The following is a 19,267-nucleotide window of genomic DNA, read 5'->3' on the forward strand; positions in this document are numbered from 1 at the left end:
GGAAATAAATGAAAGATGCAGAAAAGCAGGGCAGTTCTACAAATGCATTAGGGGGCTTATTTGGAGCAAGGAGGTGCCACAGAAATCCAAGGGAATTATATACCGAACCTACTTTGTCCCCATATTGACATACGGAAGTGAGACATGGGTAATGCACAAAAGCGACAAAAGTAGAATACAGGCTAGTGAAATGAAGTTCCAGAGGAGCAGGTTGGGTGTAACAAGACGAGACAGATTGCGAAATTTGTATGTGAGGGAAAGACTAAAGGAGGAACCAGTACAGGACAGGATAGAAAAATCAAGACTGCAGTGGTATGGACACATGAAGAGAATGGATGAGGAAAGAATTCCAAAGAGGATGTTTGATCTGCAACTGGAGGGGAAGAGGCCCAGAGGAAGACCAAGAGATAGATGGGTGAAGGGAGTGAAGGAATGTGTGATGAGAAGAGGAGAGAACTGGACGAAGGTGGAAGAGGGGGAATGGTGGAAAGACAGAACACGGTGGAGAGGCTTGTGTTCCCGACAGACCCAGCCGGTGGCTGGAAACTGTCCAAGATGATGATGACTAGGAGAGAAGTCAACACAGTTTTATAAGTTTTTGTCGGTGTAGTACACCCGACACATCTAGACGCGAGTAATGGCGCTCCATGTTTCTGACACTCGTGCCGTGTGTCACTCTTCTTACTTGCTTTGCACATTACACAGTGTCTGGCACGATTTCTTGGTAGGATTGGGACGGGGTAGATAAACCTAACAAAATTTGCCCAATGAGGGAAATATCAGACTGGAGCCGTCCACACTTAGGGTAGTCTGGTAAAGTGACCTGATCTAATACATCCTCAGCCAGCTGAATTATAAACTGACTGATACAAGATTTTTTTTTTCCTTCTTACTTCGTTTAGTATGACATATTAATTGAAAATACCAATGTCCATTAAGTAAAAGAATTTTTTTTTACATCCTTTGGCATATCTTCTCAGGAGAAGAAAAGATGACAACTGTGGTCCTGTATGTTAAATGCGTTCATTGAACTTTTGTAATGTGCAATTCCTTGGGACTTATGGACTGGGGCTATCAGTTTTTCCTGTTGTGGTCATACTGACATCTGTGCAGATAGTGGCTCTGAGCACTATGCGACTTAACTTCTGAGGTCATCAGTCACCTAGAACTTAGAACTAATTAAACCTAACTAACCTAAGGACATCACACACATCCATACCCGAGGCAGGATTCGAACCTGCGACCGTAGCGGTCACGCGGTTCCAGACTGAAGCGCCTTTAACCGCACGGGCACACCGGCCGGCCTGTACAGATAGTAAACTTGTGTGAAAACGATACAAGTGTGGATCTAACTGTCCCTACTGCATCTGTGTCCCTCTCAGTGAGGGGAGGTATACTGTATGGCCACCAACCAAATAAGGCTGCATGAGGTCCTTCACAGGAGTTTCAACGATCAGTTTTTGTTTATTGTTCAGCTCAGGTTTTTTTTGTATAAATATCAAATTCTGAACAGTGGTTCACAAATTTTGAAGAACTTTCTGAAAAATGCCCCTATTTGGGGATTGGATTGGATATAGCAGTCTACCCCTAAATTTCATGAGGCTTTTATCAAATGCAACATCATCATCTGGGAAATAAACACTTTGGAAATTTTGTTTCATATGGCCAGTGCAATAGGTTGCAACTTGCTCAGACAGTTTGCAGAATCAGCATTTTCATTATTTAAAAAATGAAGGAACCTAGAAATATGCAAGAATCTACATAGCACAGCGTCAGAAAAGAAAGGAGTACAAATTGAATTTTTTAAGGACCATTATGATTGAAGTGTTAGCCTCTTCACCTGTGCCATAACAACACATAAAGCAAAATATACTTGAATTTCATCAGATATAGTAGGAAACCTAGCATTGTTTGATCTCTAAGTAGCACATTTTTTGTAACCATCTGTTGCATATCTGTTTGGCTCTACTGCTACATCCACCTAGAAAGACATGTGGACCATTTTTCTGTACATATCTATGGGGGTTAGTTGTTGAGGATGTTGTCTCTGAACTGGAAGATTGATGCCACTAAAAGCAGAAAATGAAATTTTGTAAGGTTTATACTGATTTATTCCCCATTTCCATTTTTGTACCTTCTGTTTTTTTAGCAACACAAGCGCCTGTTGCAGCAACACATGCTATCTGCTTCATTTGCCTCTCTGTCACCACTAATATTGCAACCTCTGACAATAAAGATCGGTGTATAGTCCTGTAACATGAACGTAGATGAACTGTGAACTACAGTAACCTTACTGTACTTTGAAATAGTCACCTCTCATAACAGTGCACCGCTGAGCTCTGCGATACATGTCCTGGAAACTTTGCAAAAAGTCTTCCTTTGGGATTGTGTTCAAAGGCCATGTACCATTTTGTATGTCAGTAACATCACCAAACCCCTTTCCTTTCAAGTTTGAGTCGAGGGCATAGGAGGGAGTTTGGAGGATTGAGGTCCGGCAACTATGGTGAATGTTCAAGTTGTACCACCTCCTTTTTTTCCAGGAACTGTTTGACAATATTGGCTGTGTGTGGGCGAGCGTTGTTGTGAACAAAAAAACAGGAACCTTGTTGTGCGTACTGAAGTCGTACTCTGCGTAGACATTGCATGAAAAGGATCAAAATTTCAATGTACTGTGCAGTGTTCAACTTCGTTCCCTCAGGTAGAAATTCCTTGTGGATAATGCCTAAACTATCGAAAAAGTTGATGAGCATCGTTTTGATGCGTGATTTTTTGGCTCTGACCTTTTTCAGACAAGATGATGTCAGAGCGCCATTCCAGGCTTTGCCATTTCGTTTCAGGGTCGTACTGGAGGCACCAGGTTTCATCCTCAGTGACAATACAGTTCAAGAAATTGGGTGTCACGTCCACCGTTTCGACAAAATCCTGTAAAGCCTCTAAACGTGTCTGCTTCTGATCACCAGACAACAACACGTTTTCCTCTTCCCTAATTCCTGAGTAAGGATTTGTTGCACGGATTCACAGTTCATCTGCAGTTCCTCCGCTATCATGGGCACAGTTAATCAATGGTCGTTTGTGATTAATGTCCTCACTTTCTCAATGCTTTCGTCACTGACAGAAGTTGCCGGTCGTCCACTGTGGGGATTGTCAGAAATACTTTCCCGACCTCCTTGAAAATGGGCGAACCGCTCGTACACACACTTCATGGACAGTGCTTCATCCCCATATATGCATACCAGCAATGGATGTGTTTCTTTTGGTGTCTTGCCAAGCTTAAAACAAAACTTTAAATTCATCCTTTGCTCGTTCAGTGTCCTGGTCTCAGTTCAGAACCAAAGCACTTCATCCAACAGGTCTAATACACAACACACACGATGCTCAACCGAACCTCAGTGGGAGCAGGTTATCAACACCGGCTGCTACACAGGTGCAGTGTTGTGAGTCACCATTGTTGCCCAATCAACTGTTCTGACTTCATTCACCGCACCTTATTGTCAGAGGTTATATTTCCCTCACTGTCTTCATTATCTGAACTATGAGAAAGATCGCTTTCAGAAACATCACTGTCACTTTTATTTAACGGACTTTCCTCTTCTGAGAAAAACTTTTTAAGGTATGGCACTGATCGCTGCTACAAAACTTGTGAAATAACCCCAAAAATGATTGCTCGTATCTCACAAAATATCTAAAGAAATGGAGCATGACATACACCAGCAAATAGATCAATTTATCAGCTTTCTGACAGTATGTAACACGCCATGCGATCTACTGACAGAAAACAACAAACATTAAGAAGCAGCTATAGCTGCTCGGCCCGTCTCACACACAGCAACGAAATAATGGACTCTGAACCTACGGCCAGCTCTGAGCCGGATGTATAAGCAACTGTCTCACATGATGCAAATCCCTGCCAGTGGCCTTAGGCGCAGAAAATGAAGCAGCAGTACACAGCCAGCATGCAGTACCTTGGGAGGCAGCAGAGCTCCACCTCCGTCCTCAGGAGCCGCCCCTTCATCGGCCGCAGACCCAGCTGGGTGTCCACCGCCACACAGTGGAGACGGAGAGAGGGGAGGCGGTGGTGGCTCGGCGGCTTTCTCACCCACTGCTTCTTCCGCACTCACTGTGAATTCTCCTTGCTGAAATCACGATGTTAGTGGGGAATGAAAAATTCGAATTTGTGTCGTATGCAAGTACAGGTGCAAATTCTGCCTCAAAATGCGAATAAATGATATTAGCTAATAAATGCTATTTTGTAACAAAGTGTGTCCAAATGAATTATTTTCTCAGAGTTTGAAACGGCTTTATTCTCTGAATACAAATATCAAAAATGTAACCAATTTGCTGTCACCAGTACCACACATCACCTGGTGAAGTTCAGTTTGTAAATGACACATGTAAGAATAGGCATGAAAAATAAAAAGTAAGCGGACGTAACGGCGTATCGGTGCACTCAGAGTTCCGATGCCCCCCGACTGTGGGTGATCAGACAGTCAGTGCTAGACGTGTACAGTGTAATGCGACATGGGCCTCAGTTTAGGGACCCAGAATCTTAGAACAAAGAAACAAACACATCTGTCTGCCAGCTAAAGTTCAAAACTCAATATCATGCGAACACTTTAAAGTCGTAGTTTAGGTGGCCAGTGTTTTGACCACGGGTTGCTTCAAATACCAGTACAAGTCGAGCCTTGATTATCTCATTTAGGACACTGTCAACCTCAACAAGCTGTTGTGTAGTAGCTATTACCAAACGTTGTGTGTCACTTTCTTATTTTGAAACGAGCTAAGACACTAAGCCCAGACCACCATGGAGTCCAATTACTATGCTCAACATGAGAATGGATCGGCAACTCTATGACCATGTGTCAATCTGCTTTTACCTAAATACAGAACACTTGTGTAGAATTTCTTGATTCAAAAACTTTACCAAGAGCAGTATGTTTTGGTTTATTTTATTTTATATCTTAAATGTCACCAGTTTCAGCAAATCAATATTGCAATCTTCAGGCCACATATGCTATTGCGTATTACCAATCTTATCAAATGGTGCCATAAAACTGGAATCGTAGATCCGATCACTGACCGAGTCAGTGTCAACCATTCACAGGAATCTGATGCATAACAATCACATTTATAATTCCAGTTTCATGGCACCATTCGATAAGATTGTTAATACGCTAACCTAACGTGAGATTTTCAGTTCTACATAAACACTAAGTACCTCTACATGTTGCATTGTCAAGTACAGGTCACACAACTATGTAGCCTAACTACACAAAAGATTGAAATCGGTATTCTGCAGATTGTATAATCATCAAATTTAGTGGGAAAAGAAAAATAATGTCTAGAGACGCCTTGAATCAGAGAAGTATTTTGTTCACCAGTGGGAAAATGATGCTGTTTCTTGACAGAAAAAATAATTTGTTGAAAGCTTAAACAGAGTTAAAATAAGAAACCAAGTAAAGACAACTTCAGAAGAAATGTTCTAGCTTTCTGCAAAAGCAAGCATTCCAATCAAAAAGCTCCCAATTACCACTTTTTTTAACAGTCAATTTACCAAACTCTAAGACTTTGTCTTCCAGCAAGTGGCATGACACGCTTTCCAATTCGTAAGTCTAATCATCTAATACGAAGCTGCCAATATAAAACTTTCAAAAGTATCAATTTTGATGGGGTTCTTACCAAACTGAAACAGCTGAATTTCTCAAACAGATCAATATAGCTACCTCAAAATCTGTGGGTCAGAGACGCCACGATCAAGAAATGTGCTGCCTGGAGGCCCTCGAAGTTCCATTCTCAACCTACTGCTTTTCCTGGCATTTATCATGGACGCTTCACTCTTGTAACTACTACTTTTATGCTCACGATACCCAGTTGTAGGTGAGTGCCAGCCCTCAGAACACTGCTGCTGCCCTAACAGTTGAGATGATCTTTTCTCTATATCACGATGGGCATGAAACCTAAGTCCTAAACTAGACCCTAACATGTCACAGGTCACTATCATCTCTCATTGAAAGTCAACCAACCGACATTTTCGCAAAACAGTCCCTCTGATACTCCTCAATGGTATCCAATTATCATTTCAAGAAACAGTGAACAACCTTGGCATAACTTCGGCTGCTGCAACTTGCAATTTAGAAGTTTAGAAAAATATTTCCACCTCAAACAAAACAAAAACTAGTTCTGTGCTTTATCCTGCCAAACCTTTACTACTGTGATGTACAATAAAGCACAAATAATGAAAACTACAGACAACTCATTGTTTGATTGTATTAGTCCTTCCTACACTCAGTTAGGTTAGATGTGACTAGATTGACGGCACTATTTTCACACTCTTTGCTCCACTTGTTTATCAGTCACTGGTGCTCTCAATACCTTTCTTCACATAAGAAATACCTGCATCACTCTCCAACTGCAAAACCAGATCAGACAAGTAGGCGTATCAGCTGCACCTCTCTGCATCTAGACGACTGTGAAACAAACTACCCTGTGACCTCTGTCTTACCCGAAACTACTCTGTATTCGAGATGAGGTTAAAGCTTAATTTTCTACCACTGGTGTAGCTCCCCTCACTATGCCTTACCCATTCCGTTTTACTATTGTTTTCTTCTTTCCATCTCCACTGCTAATCTTACCCTACTGCTCCTTGCTCTTCCTCTGATCCATTATTTTCTTCTGGTCTGTTATGGTATGTTTCTGTTAGAGGTGATTACACGTGTTCGCCAAGAACATAAGGAAATTGTTTAATGTTAACAAGACTGAAAGTTCTTAAATTCTATGTATTAATTACTATACTTATTGAAATCATCCTAATTATATGCTGCTCATGAAACACACAAATAGCAATGTTTACTTGCTTAGGAACTCTGGATAGAGGCAAAGAGGGGCCTGAAGGTCCTAATCTCAGGAAGGAGAAGAAATAAAAACACTGATGTTTCAAACAACAGGAATTCCATGTACAAATATCAACAACGTAGTAGAAGATAGACTGCTACTTACCGTAAAGAAAACTTGTTAAGTTGCAGAAAGGCACAATTAAAGACATTTATACAAGGTTTTCAGTCACAGCCTTTATCGGCAAAACAGAAAGGGACAGACACACACCATTCATACATACATACATACATACATACAAGCAAGCACACCTCATACACACACATGACCGCCAACTCCAGCAGCTCAGGCCAGAATGCAATATCACTTGTAATGACAGCAGCGCTCTGGAGGGGGGCAGGAAAGAGGAAGGGACTGCAATGTAAGGGTGGAATGTGGAATGGGGGGGGGGGGGGCGGCATAGGAAGCTGTATGAAGTAGTGTGCAGGGAGTAGAATGCCAACAGGCACAGTGTCAAGAGATTGTGTGGCTGTGAGGTGGGGAGGGGGGAGGAGGGGGGGGGGGAATGAGAGGAGTGGGAAAAGATGGATGGGTGCATTGGCAGAGGGCAGCAAACCAAGAGGCTCGAAGATGAGAATGGGGAAGAGATAATAGGACAGAGGGGACAGAAGCTGTTGGATGGAGTGTGTGGGGACTGTGTGTTACCATAGGCTGAGGCCAGGATAATTGCGGGAGTGCAGAATGTGCTGGAAGAACAATTCCCATCTGCACACTTCAGAAAAGCTGGTGGTGGAAGGAGGGAGCATCCAGATGGCTTGGGTAGTGAAGCTGCCATTGAAATCAAGCATGTTATGCTCATCTGCATGTTGCGCTACATGGTGTCTATTTTGCTCTCGACCACAGTTTGGCAGTGGCCGTCGATTTGGGTGGACAACTGATTGGTAGTCATACCAATATAAAAAGCTGTCCAATGGTTGCAGCACAGCTGTTGAATGATATGGCTGCTTTCACAGGTGGCCCAGCCCCTGATGGGGCAGGATAAACCTGTGGCAGGACTGGAATAGGATGTACGGCATAGGTGGATTGGGCAGGTCTTGCACCTCAGTCTTCCACAGGGCTATGATCCTTGTGGCAAAGGGTTGGGATTGGGAGAGGCATAAAGGTGGACTGAGATGTTATGGATGCTGGGAAGGTGAGGTATCACCACATTAGGAGGGGTGGGAAGGATCTCTGATAGAATGTCCTCATTTCAGAGCATGAGAATAGGTAATCAAGGACATGGCAAAGGATGTGATTCAGTTGTTCCAGTCCAGAGTGGTACTGAGTGACGAAGGGGGGGACTCCTTTGTGCCCTGTACTCTGGGAGGGTGGGAGCGTTGCAGCTGCGACGGGAAATGGCATGAGAGATCTATTGTGGACTACCTCTGGGAGGATAGTGCCTATCTGTGAAGGCCATGGTGAGACCCTCAGCATACTGAACAAGGGAGTTCTTTTCAGTGCAGTTACATCGTTGCCAAGTGCCAGGCTGTACAGGAAGGATTTTTTGGTTGATTCTGGGGAGGGGACCAAACAGTGAGGTCTTATCAGATCAGGGAAAGATGGGGAAGGAAACAAGCCATGCCCTTTCAGAGGAAGCATCCCAGCACTTGCCTGAAGTGATTTATGGAAATCACGGAAAACCTAAATCAGGATGGCCGGACGTGGGTTTGAACTGTCGACCCCCCGAATGCGAATCTACTAGTGTGCTCAGCACTGCACCACCTCGCTCGGTGGAATTTTGTGTGTGTGTGTGTGTGTGTGTGTGTGTGTGTGTGTGTGTGTGTGTGTGTGTGAAAGGGATGACAGCTATCAAAATGTAGGTACTGTCAGTGGTCGATGGGTTTAATACGGACACAGGTGCAGATGGAGCCATCAGAGGTGATGGTCAACCTCTAGGAAGGTGGCACACTAGGTGCATGACGACGAGGTGAAGTGGATGGCAGGAACAGTGTTGAGGTTTTGAAGAAATGAAGTTGGCAGTCATGTATGTATAAGGTATGCCTGCTTGTGTGTATGAGTGGTTTTGTGTGTGTGTGTGTGTGTGTGTGTGTGTGTGTGTGTGTGTGTGTGTGTGTGTGTGTGTTTTGCTGATGAAGGCTGTGGCAAGAAGCTTGTGTAAGTGTCTTAATTGTCCCTGTCTGCAACTTAACATGTATTCTTTATGGTAAGTAGCAATCTACCTTTTCCTACATTATTGTTAAACATTGAGGATCACCTGACTGCAAAAGACTTGGAAAAGCAGTGAGCAAATTGCACAGTGACTTGAAGAGAGATAAGATGAATATCAACAACAGTAAAACATGTGATTGAAATAAACCATGTGATGCTGAGGGTAATAGATTAGGAAATGAAATATGGAAATAGTAAATGAGTTATGTTATTTGGACATTCAAATAACTGAAAAGATCACAAGTAAAGAGGATATAAATGAAGACTGGTAATAGTAAGAAAATACTTTCTGAAAAACAGAAATTTTTCTAACAAAGTGAAGTAAGCATGAGGAAGTCTTTTTGAAGATATTTATCTGCAGTGTAACCATGTGTGGAATGGAAATGTGGACAATAAACAGTTCAGGAAAAGAAGAGCCTAATAGTTTTTGAAATGTGGTGATACAAAAAAATGCTGAAAGTTAGGAAGTTAGATGAAATAATTAATGAGGTGGTAACGAATCAAGTCAGGGAGAAAAGAAATTTGAGGTGTAACTTGAGTAAAAGAACAGACTGATAGAACACATACTAAGGCATCTAGGAATCTTAAATTTGGCAATGGAAGAAATGTGGATGTGGCTGACGACGACGACGACAACCTGCTGATGCTCCTGCTACTACTGCTGCTGCTACTACTAATACTAATACTACTACTACTACTACTACTACTATTGTATTGTCCCAAACATATGTGACTGTGTAACATACTTCAGCAGGTGTGAGAACAGGGGGCAGTTCCTGGCAGGGTCCCACTTCAGCCTCTGGCCCATCTGATGGAGCTGCACCGATATCTTCCGACTGCGAGCCACCGGCGACCTCACCGGCCACAGCTACCGTGTCAGCTTCTGCAGGGGCAGGCAGCACGACACCTGCCCAGCCCGACGGCCCTGCTCGGGCAACGTCCAGACCCGCTCCGTCGCCCTCCTCTCGGACTGACGGGTCAGCGGTACTCCCCTCTGTGGGCCTCATCTTTACACCTGAAACGTAGTGGCATTCCTAGTAGGCTGAACTGGAGTGTAGTGGCCTGTCCAACCACTAACAAATTCACATTTCTTCAGCAGCAATTTTTCAACAAACTCTAGAAGGTGGGGTCGAGGTAAGCAGAAAGTGGATTGACAACATCTACTTTATTGATAATGTGGTCCTAATCACAGATAATATACAGTGTGAACCAGAACTCCACCAACAAACTTGCAGAGGTTGTTCAGGGATACCTTCTGAGTATTTTAGTATAAGGGACCCATCGTCCCCAGTAGCTGATTACAGAGTAATAATGCAATTACGATTATTCAGTTTACTACCACAATCCACCTTATTTCTGTGAAAATACCTTCCAACAGTGAAAAACAACTGTAACACGTAATAACTGAATTGTACACCACACAACACAGAGCAATGTAACAACCCTCAGACCAATTCCGAAGTACTGTGACGCAGCTGCCGTCAGGGCAGAGTGTTCAGCACAGGGTCACCGTGCCACTCGGACAATGCATTCCGTGAACCCGTATTTGAGGTGCATACCTCCGTAAGAATACCCTTCCACGGTGCCATGTACTGCAACTAACTACACCGGAATATAAAACACTAGACAGAACCGAGCAGTACTGCACGCGAAGTTGAGGGCAGTGAAGTAAGGAGGGTATTACTGTTGTCAACAGCAGGTACCACAAGAGAATAAAATGAGGCACTGAGTCTAGTACCTTCTGCTGCGGAAGTCGAACACGCGCCAGAACAAATGGACGTGGTCAGCCCATAGAGGGCTCCGCCTCCGCAGTGACTATTACGCGCAGCGAGGGCGCCACCGCTACACCACGTGCATACAGCGGCCAATAGTCGCTCCCTCCGGTTTCGTATACAGGGACATGCTCTGCCCTAGTCCAGTCAGTCTGGTACTCGCTCTGGATTTCGTTTCTATCTCGGCGGTACTGTGTTCTGGTCGTTGCTCGTTGTTGACATTTGCCTCTCTGGTTCTGGGTGGATTTACTGTTGGTGTTTGGTGTTGTGGTTTCCACAAGCCTCCGTTGTTTATCTCTTCCTTGTTGTGTCGGTCATAGTCGGTCGTAATCGGTTGTTGTCAGTTGTCATTTGTCTGTCGCCCGACTCGTCCTGTGTTTACCCGGTGGTGCATGCTCCACCACCGGCGGCACATTCTTTCAATATTTACACTGTTGAGCACTATTTTCAGTGCAATACAGATACAAAACTAATTGGGACAAGCTCATATGGTAGAGCACTTGCCCGCGAAAGGCAAAGGTCCCGAGTTCAAGCCTCAGTCCGGCACACAGTTTTAATCTGCCAGGAAGTTTCATATCAGCACACACTCCGCTGAAGAGTGAAATCTCATTCTGGAAACATCCCCCAGGCTGTGGCTAAGCCATGTCTCTGCAATATCCTTTCTTACAGGAGTGCTAGTCCTGCAAGTTTTGAAGGAGAGCTTCTGTAAAGTTTGAAAAGTAGGACACAAGGTACTGTCGGAAGTAAGGCTGTGAGGACAGGGCGTGAGTCGTTCTTAGGTAGCTCAGGTGGTAGAGCCCTTGCCCGTGAAAGGCGAAGATCCTGAGTTTGAGTCTCCGTCCGGCACACAGTTTTAATCTGGCAGGAAGTTTCATATCAGTGCTCATTCTGGTCAAGCTTTGATTATTTAAATATTTTAAAATGTAAAATAATGTAGAATAAGTTGTGGCCAATCAGATGGACGACTTCAGGAAAGGGAACTGCACTAGTCAGTTGAGCGAGTACGTTTAGCGAGCGAGAAGCACGGCCAGGGACGAGCAGAGGGACAGGACTAGTGCAGACGCGAAAGCTGACAGTTCGGCTGAAGACACCGAAGGGTACAGTTCGGATTGAGACGGACAGTCGGTCTTTAGGCAGCTAGGAAGCGAAACGACTTAAAAAATTTCGTGTTGTGTGGTATCGTGGGACTTAGTCTCCGAGCAGTGTAAATATTAAGGTGGACTTATGTTTAGCAATGAGACTGTTAATGATCAAACTGTGTCAAACAGATATGCGCTCACGTGTAATAGTAATTCTGAATATGACCACTTTCACTATTAGTTTTCTTTCTGAATAAACATTATTCAAACCAAATCGCAACTGTGTGGCTTACATCATTTATGGGTTGTTAATTTAGTTCCCTAATATTCGTTTCATACAATTTCCCAAACTTGCCATCAGTCACACAATTTAACCACAGGGTCACAAGTGTCTAATTTAGGGGTGTAATGCGACACATGCAGTTCAACCCCTAAACGAGTTTGAGCCAAGACATTTCGATGAAGAGGAACCGCATGTGACCCCGAACACCTTTGGGATGTTAGCTTGCAAGGGAAAATAGAAAGGTGGACGGAATATTTGTAGGATCTATACAAGGGAGATGAAGTTAAGACAGTAGAAAGGGAAGAGGATGTGGATGAGACAGAAGATACAATACTGCGAGCAGAATTTGATAGAGCACTGAAAGACCTAAGTTGAAACAAAGCACCTGGGGTAGATGACATTCTGTGAGAACTAGCGATAGCCTTGTGAGAGCCAGCTGTGACAAAATTATTCCAGCTGGTGTTCAAGATGTATGAGACAGGCAAAATACCCTCAAAGTTCAAGAAAAATGTAATTATTACAATTCCAAAGAAAGCAACTGCTGACAGGTATGAATATTACTGAACTACAGGTTTAATAAGTCACAGTTGCAAAATAAAATGATTCAAATGGCTCTGAGCACTATGCAACTTAACTTCTGAGGTCATCAGTAGCCTAGAACTTAGAACTAATTAAACCTAACTAACCTAAGGACATCACACACATCCATGCCCCAGGCAGGATTCGAACCTGCGACCTTAGCGGTCGCTCGGTTCCAGACTGCAGTGCCTAGAACCGCACGGCCACTCCGGCCGGCAGTTGCAAAATACTAACACAAATTATTTACAGAAGAATAGAGGAACTGGTTGAATCCGACCCTTGGGGAAGATCAATTTTGATTCTGGAGAAGTGTAGGTGTGAGGCAGTACTATCCCTGTGACTTTTCTTAGAGGATAGATTAAGGAAAGGCAAACCTACATTTATGGCTTTTGACTAAGCTGAGTGAAATGATCTCTTTGAAATTCTGGAGGCAGCAGTGGTAAAATACAGGGAGTGAAAGGTATTTACAACTTTTACAGAAACCAGACGAAAGTTACAAGAGTCGGCGGCATGAAAGGGGAGCACGAATAGAGCAGGTAGTGAGACTGGATTCTAGCTTGTTCTCGAATTTTTGGAATTTGTACATTGAGCAAGCAGTAAATGAAACTGAAGAAAAATTCAGAATAGGAATTAAATTTCAGGGAGAAGAAATAAAAACTTTCAGGTTTATCAATGACATTGTAATTCTGTTAGACAGTAAAGGACTTTGAAGAGCAGTTGAATGGAACGGACAGTGTCTTGAAAGGAGGATATCAGATTAACATCAAAAGAAGCAAAACAAGGATTACGGAATCTGGTTGAATTAACATCAGGTGATGCTGAGTGGATTATATTGGGAAACAAGGCATTAGATGTAAAAGTAGTAGATGAGTTTTGCTATTTGTGCAGCAAAATAACTGATGGTAGAGAAGAAATAAAAAGCAGATCGGCAACGGCAAGAAAAGTGTTTCTGAAGAAGGGAAATATGTTAAAACTGAAGATAGTTTACCATGTATGGAAGTGACAAAGACAAGAAGAGCATAGAGGCTTTTGAAATGTGCTGCTACAAAAGAATGCTGAAGATCAGATGAGTAGGTTGCATAACTAATAAGAAGTTACTGGACAGAACTGGGGAGACAAGAAATTTGTGGCACAAGTCCGCCTTTGGATTGAAGACAAAGATGATGATGACAAGCCTTGTGCATCTACATCTGTCCTGTGCTGCTTTCACTGATCAAACAGTCAAATGTAGTTAATTACTTACACATCTCCACAAACACACAAAATAGCTAAATGAATGCCGACACACAGTATAAATTACCATAATGTCAGATGACACAATTGAACATTTGAAACAGCTTGCACACTTTCGTCCTCTCACTCCACAGTGCCAAATAATGCACAGGTGTTACTTACTGGTTGCTGCTGCAGGTTCCTCCAGTTTCGGAGTCACCCTATCCCCAACCTGAAAACAAGACAAACCAATGAATCAGTCACCCTCAGCCGTAACTTTTTCTCAAAACAATTTTTTTCAAAAATGCTATTAACGCACATAATTAACACTACAATTTGATCATAAATGAAATGAGGCTGACTGGACCTTTATAGGGAATCTGTGCCATCAATTCTAAATAAACTGCACAATAATGGCAACAAAAAGTCTTTTGTCAAATACAGTAGCGACGACAAGAGCATCCCCCCCCCCCCCCCCCCAAACACACAAAACAAACTGCCCACTTATATTGTGCAATGGCTCTGAAGGATTTATCCAAAAGCTAACAAGTTCTCAGTCTTGTTTACGTTCCTATTGACGACTCAGCATGTCAACTATTTGGTGAGTTGCTACTTTTACTTCTCAAATTACTTAAACTGTACAACTGTATCACTTGAGAAACTGAAGTGAGGACAAGAGGACACAAAATGCTTTTGACAGGATGGACTGTCCTTCAAACTGTTCCTCTACTGTATGCAACACACAATGCTGTAAAATGTGTCAATATACTTCCACATTTAAAAATTTTTTTGCAGTAAGGAGACTGTAACCTAATTACAAAATACATGTGCATCTATAACACAACCTAATACGTACTTCGCTGTCGGCAGACAAAGTTCTCCAGGCATTTGTCAACCCCAAACTCTTCCATACAATTGCCACAAGTACCATGTGATTCATCAGTACCAATGACTCATTTTCAGTCACCTACTGTCCAATGGCGTTGCTCTTTACACCATCTTCAATGTCACTTAGCACTAGCTACAAAAATGTGTGGCTTACGAGGAGCTGTTCAATGACTGGACTGTACCCTATTCTATTTAACACTGTATGCACAACCATTGTGCTTCCACAATACTGGATGGTCCCCGTTCTTTGGTACAAGACCTGCCCGGTCTCTGTTTAGCTAGGGTTGTTCTTTTATGTTTTCACTTCACAGCCACATCACGAACAGTTGACACAGTCCGTGTTAGAAGGATAACATGTCCCCAATTTATCGGTTACTTGTGTAATATCCAATGACTGGTCCACATCCAAAGTTAATGAGCTCTCCAAACTGACCCATTCTGCACTTACCGCATCTCTACCAACAACACAATACACCCAGAGGTTCTAGCACGTCTGCTTCTCGTGAAATCTAGTGACCAATTCTGCACTACATAGAGGTGACTGGGTACTTCTGATCAGACAGTGCATCCACATAGCTATTGGCAATGCTAACAATTTTGCCTGCTTAATTTAACTACTAGCTAGCAAATCTGCCTCAACACTATAGTAAACTGTAGAATTTGCAGTCTTCTTCATATATTCATTTATTCAAACAGATAATCAGATTTGGCTTTATAACTATCAGATCTACAAGAGGAAAACAAAAAGATATTGCAAAATTTATGAAGTATTTACGTAAACCTGTTCCATATACACAGGAAACAAGTAAGCTACTAACCGTACATTGTGTAACAAGTGAAAGTTACACAACAAATACCACGAGAGTCCGCCACCACCCAGCACTCCCCTAGCATCTCTCAGCTCTGTGCCGCAGCCTCCCGATGCTGCTAACAAACACAGACCTCTTCCTGCTTCCATATAACTTCCTCCAGTATGTCGTGTACATATGTCAATAGTGTGGACAGCCAATAAGGAATGCTGTCAATTGTGGATTACTTCGCTTCAGTCCCATACTGGTGGACACACAAATCCTTCCGCCAACAGGCACCAAAACACGATGCACTGCGGACACTCGAGGCAGTTATGTACTTTCAGTCACAAAGTTCAGTACTGCGAACACAACTTGCTTCCTACCTTCCAACTTAACAGTTGCTGTTTACAGAGTAACTGGAATATCGAGAGCCTGCAATATTACATTCAGTTATATAGGAGATCACTGAGAGACAGCAAAGCTATTTCAATGTATGAGGTTTAACACATGCAGTGTCTTGCACCAAATTGCACCAAAGTCAAGTACCAATTTGTAACAGTCTTAATAAATGTTATTTGTTATTTCTTATTGTGTTGACGTGTTTCTGTTATAGAGTGCACTGTCAAACAAGCGTCAAGTAGCGAGTGTGCAGTGGCTACCTTAACAAACTACAGCAGTTTTCTTCTTCTTACCGTGGATGAGCTGAAATAATACTAGCAGTCACTCACTACATTCACAACACCTTACAAAGGTAGCAAAATCCAAAATTACATTTTCCGTCAATGTACAAAAAAAGGGCATGTCCGGATCTCTAAGAGGAAAAAAAAAAATACATTAATGCACCTCCTCACAAATCAAAGGAAACATGCATACAGCCACACAGAGGGCAAGTTAATGCTCATCACCTGACTTGTGTCCTCTATCTCGCTACCTCGCGGTCCCGGTTAGTCATTCTGGGCTCTTTAGCATGAAATACCGTGAGTCCCTACCATCTTCATTCCTGAAAGGGACAAATATAAACTTCTCTCCTTCAGCAAAAAGTCTAGGAATAATTAGAGATGAGAAGTTAAACTGGGCTGAGCAGATAGGTGCAATGTGCAAGAAGGAATCAGCATCTCTCAATGTTCTACAAAAACATAAAAAGTTCTGCCCTCTTGACATGAAGAAAAAACTACTATATCTATGGCATTCAACTCTTTGATCCCATTTTACCATCTTATGGTGGGGGTGGAGGAGGGGGCAGCTACAAAACTATCCTGGCTACATGCACACAAGTACACAGATTTCCATGCACTCTACCTCCTCTGCTGTCTTACAACATACATTGTCCGTTATTATCCTTGAACTTAACACTCTTGTCTGACAGACACAGCATGTCTGCCCACTGTCCTTCCCACCCCACATTTCTCATTTCATGTCCTGCCCACTATCCTTCCCACCCCTCCTACGGTAGTATTCCACCATCTACCAAACCCACACAATATACTCATCCATCCTTACACAACCCCTGCTCCCAATCCCTTACCTCATGGCTCATACCCCTGTAACAGACCTAGATGCAAGACCTATCCCATACATCCACCTACTCCAGTCCGGTCACTAACATTACCTATCACATCAAAGGCAGGGCTACCTGTGAAACCCGTTGTGATCTACAAGCTCAGCTGCAACCACTGTGCTGCATTCTATGTAGGCATGACAACCAACAAGCTGTCTGTCCGCATGAATGGCCACCGACAAACTGTGGCCAAAAAACAAGTGGACCACCCTGTTGCTGAACACGCTGCCAAACATGATATCCCTCATCTCAATGACTGCTTCACAGCCTGTGCCATATGGATCCTCCCCACCAACACCAGCTTTTCTGAATTGCGCAGGTGGGAACTTTCCCTTCAATACATCCTATGTTTCTGTAACCCTCCTGGCCTCAACCTTCATTAGCCACTGTCCTCACCCATCCAGCCCCCTCCCTGTTTCCCATTCCAACACTACACAGCTGTCATTTCACCGCCACACCCAGTCTTTTAATTTCATTTTATTTCTCTCATTTCCGTTACTCACCCCCTCCCCCTCCACACCTTCGCTCCTGCCCTCCATCTAAACTGCAACACTTCACTGTCCATCACTCCCACCATACCATCCCTCCCCCTCCTTGCCCCTGCCTTCTCTTTACCCCCACCCTGTTGCCACTCCCATCATGCACTGCTGCTGCTCGCAGTGTGCTTTCAGCTCTCTGAGACTGCAGACACGTGTGCAAGGTGCATTTGCGTGTGTGCGTGTGTACTGCTGACAAAGGCCTTAATGATCAAAAACTATAATTGTGTGAATCTTTTTGTTGTGCCTATCGCGACTCAGCATCTCCACTATATGGTGAGTAGCAACTTCACTTCTCTGGTATTGTTACATTCCATCCTGGATTCTCCATTGTTTGATTTTCATCTTTAGAAATGAATGTTTTCATTGCCCAAAAACAAGATAGTAAGTGGTGCTTACCCACAAACATCTAGCAGGTGCATTTTTTGAAAGAAATTTATGCTATTTGACTGTAAATTACTATTAATTTACTTCACACATCATGATTTCAGCTTTACATTCATTCTCAAGTGCAAGTTGAAATGCCACATGATATGTCATCTTCAAGGTAACATAACATCTGCACTTATAAACCTGTCTTATTACAGAATATGATTACATATCAAAGATACATAATATGAATGGCATTATGAACAGCAATTAAACATTAACAAATTATAATGTGTATTTGACAGCCAATACATTGGCGGGACCTGCATTCATCAAGTCCATACATGATGGCTGTCAAACATGCATTACAATTTGTTAATGTTTAGCTGAGCACAATGTCATCTTTATTATGTGTCTTTGAAATTAATTTCTGAAAATATATATAATGTAATTCAATAGATAAAAAATTTACTCACCAAGAAACAGTAGGAAAATACACACATAAAGCTTTCAGAGCCAGTGACTTCTCCTCCTGGCACGAGGGCTGAAGGGGAAGGAAGAGCGGAGAAGGAAAAGGACTTGTGAAGTTTAGGGTAATGGGGAGAGTTCGCAAAGGTTACCTAGAACCCCCCGGGTCAGGGGAGACTCACTGGACGTGATGAGAGGGAAATACTGTTGGGGACTGCATCGGATGAGAGCTTAAGGGTGGAAGATAGAGCAATATGCAATACAGAGATTGTGGATTGGATTCTTCCTCCAGACAGTAGTTTCTCAGAACTCCACAAGTGGGAATTGACATTACAACAGACCTCAGTTCTCGACACCCACCTGGCCCTCATTTAGGTTAATTTCTTCAGTCTCAGTATTCCTCTCTTGACTCCCTTTTAGTTTTCTATATCCTTTCTTTTCCAAATGTGTGTATTTTTCCCTGCCCCCACCTCTGCCACATATAAAGCACTGACATTTCTGCTCTTATTAACTTGTGCACCATGTTTTGACAGCAATCTCTGTATTGCATATTGCCATATCTTCCACCCTTTAGCTCTCGGGATCTCATTCAGTGCAGTCTTCAACAACCAGTCATTCCTTTGTGTCCTGTCCATCAAGTCTCTCTGAGATGGGGTTCTATTCCTAAACCTCATTAGTCCTTTTCCTTCACTTCTC

The 19,267-nt window shown here is 43.0% G+C and overlaps 1 protein-coding gene across 1 annotated transcript in view; it reads right to left on the reverse strand.

Annotated features, from left to right (window-relative positions):
- The window catches only part of LOC124716999, a 101,842-nt gene that overhangs the window by 37,267 nt on the left and 45,308 nt on the right, over positions 1 to 19,267 (reverse strand). Inside the window, exons 9-11 of the mRNA XM_047243623.1 lie at positions 14,145 to 14,193; positions 9,783 to 10,051; positions 3,963 to 4,133 (exon numbers count right to left, since the gene is read on the reverse strand). Coding sequence (XP_047099579.1) covers positions 3,963 to 4,133; positions 9,783 to 10,051; positions 14,145 to 14,193 — 489 coding nt within the window. The remainder of the gene's footprint in view (positions 1 to 3,962; positions 4,134 to 9,782; positions 10,052 to 14,144; positions 14,194 to 19,267) is intronic.

This window comes from Schistocerca piceifrons, chromosome 9 (assembly GCF_021461385.2).
Source record: "Schistocerca piceifrons isolate TAMUIC-IGC-003096 chromosome 9, iqSchPice1.1, whole genome shotgun sequence".
Lineage (NCBI taxonomy): Eukaryota > Metazoa > Arthropoda > Insecta > Orthoptera > Acrididae > Schistocerca > Schistocerca piceifrons.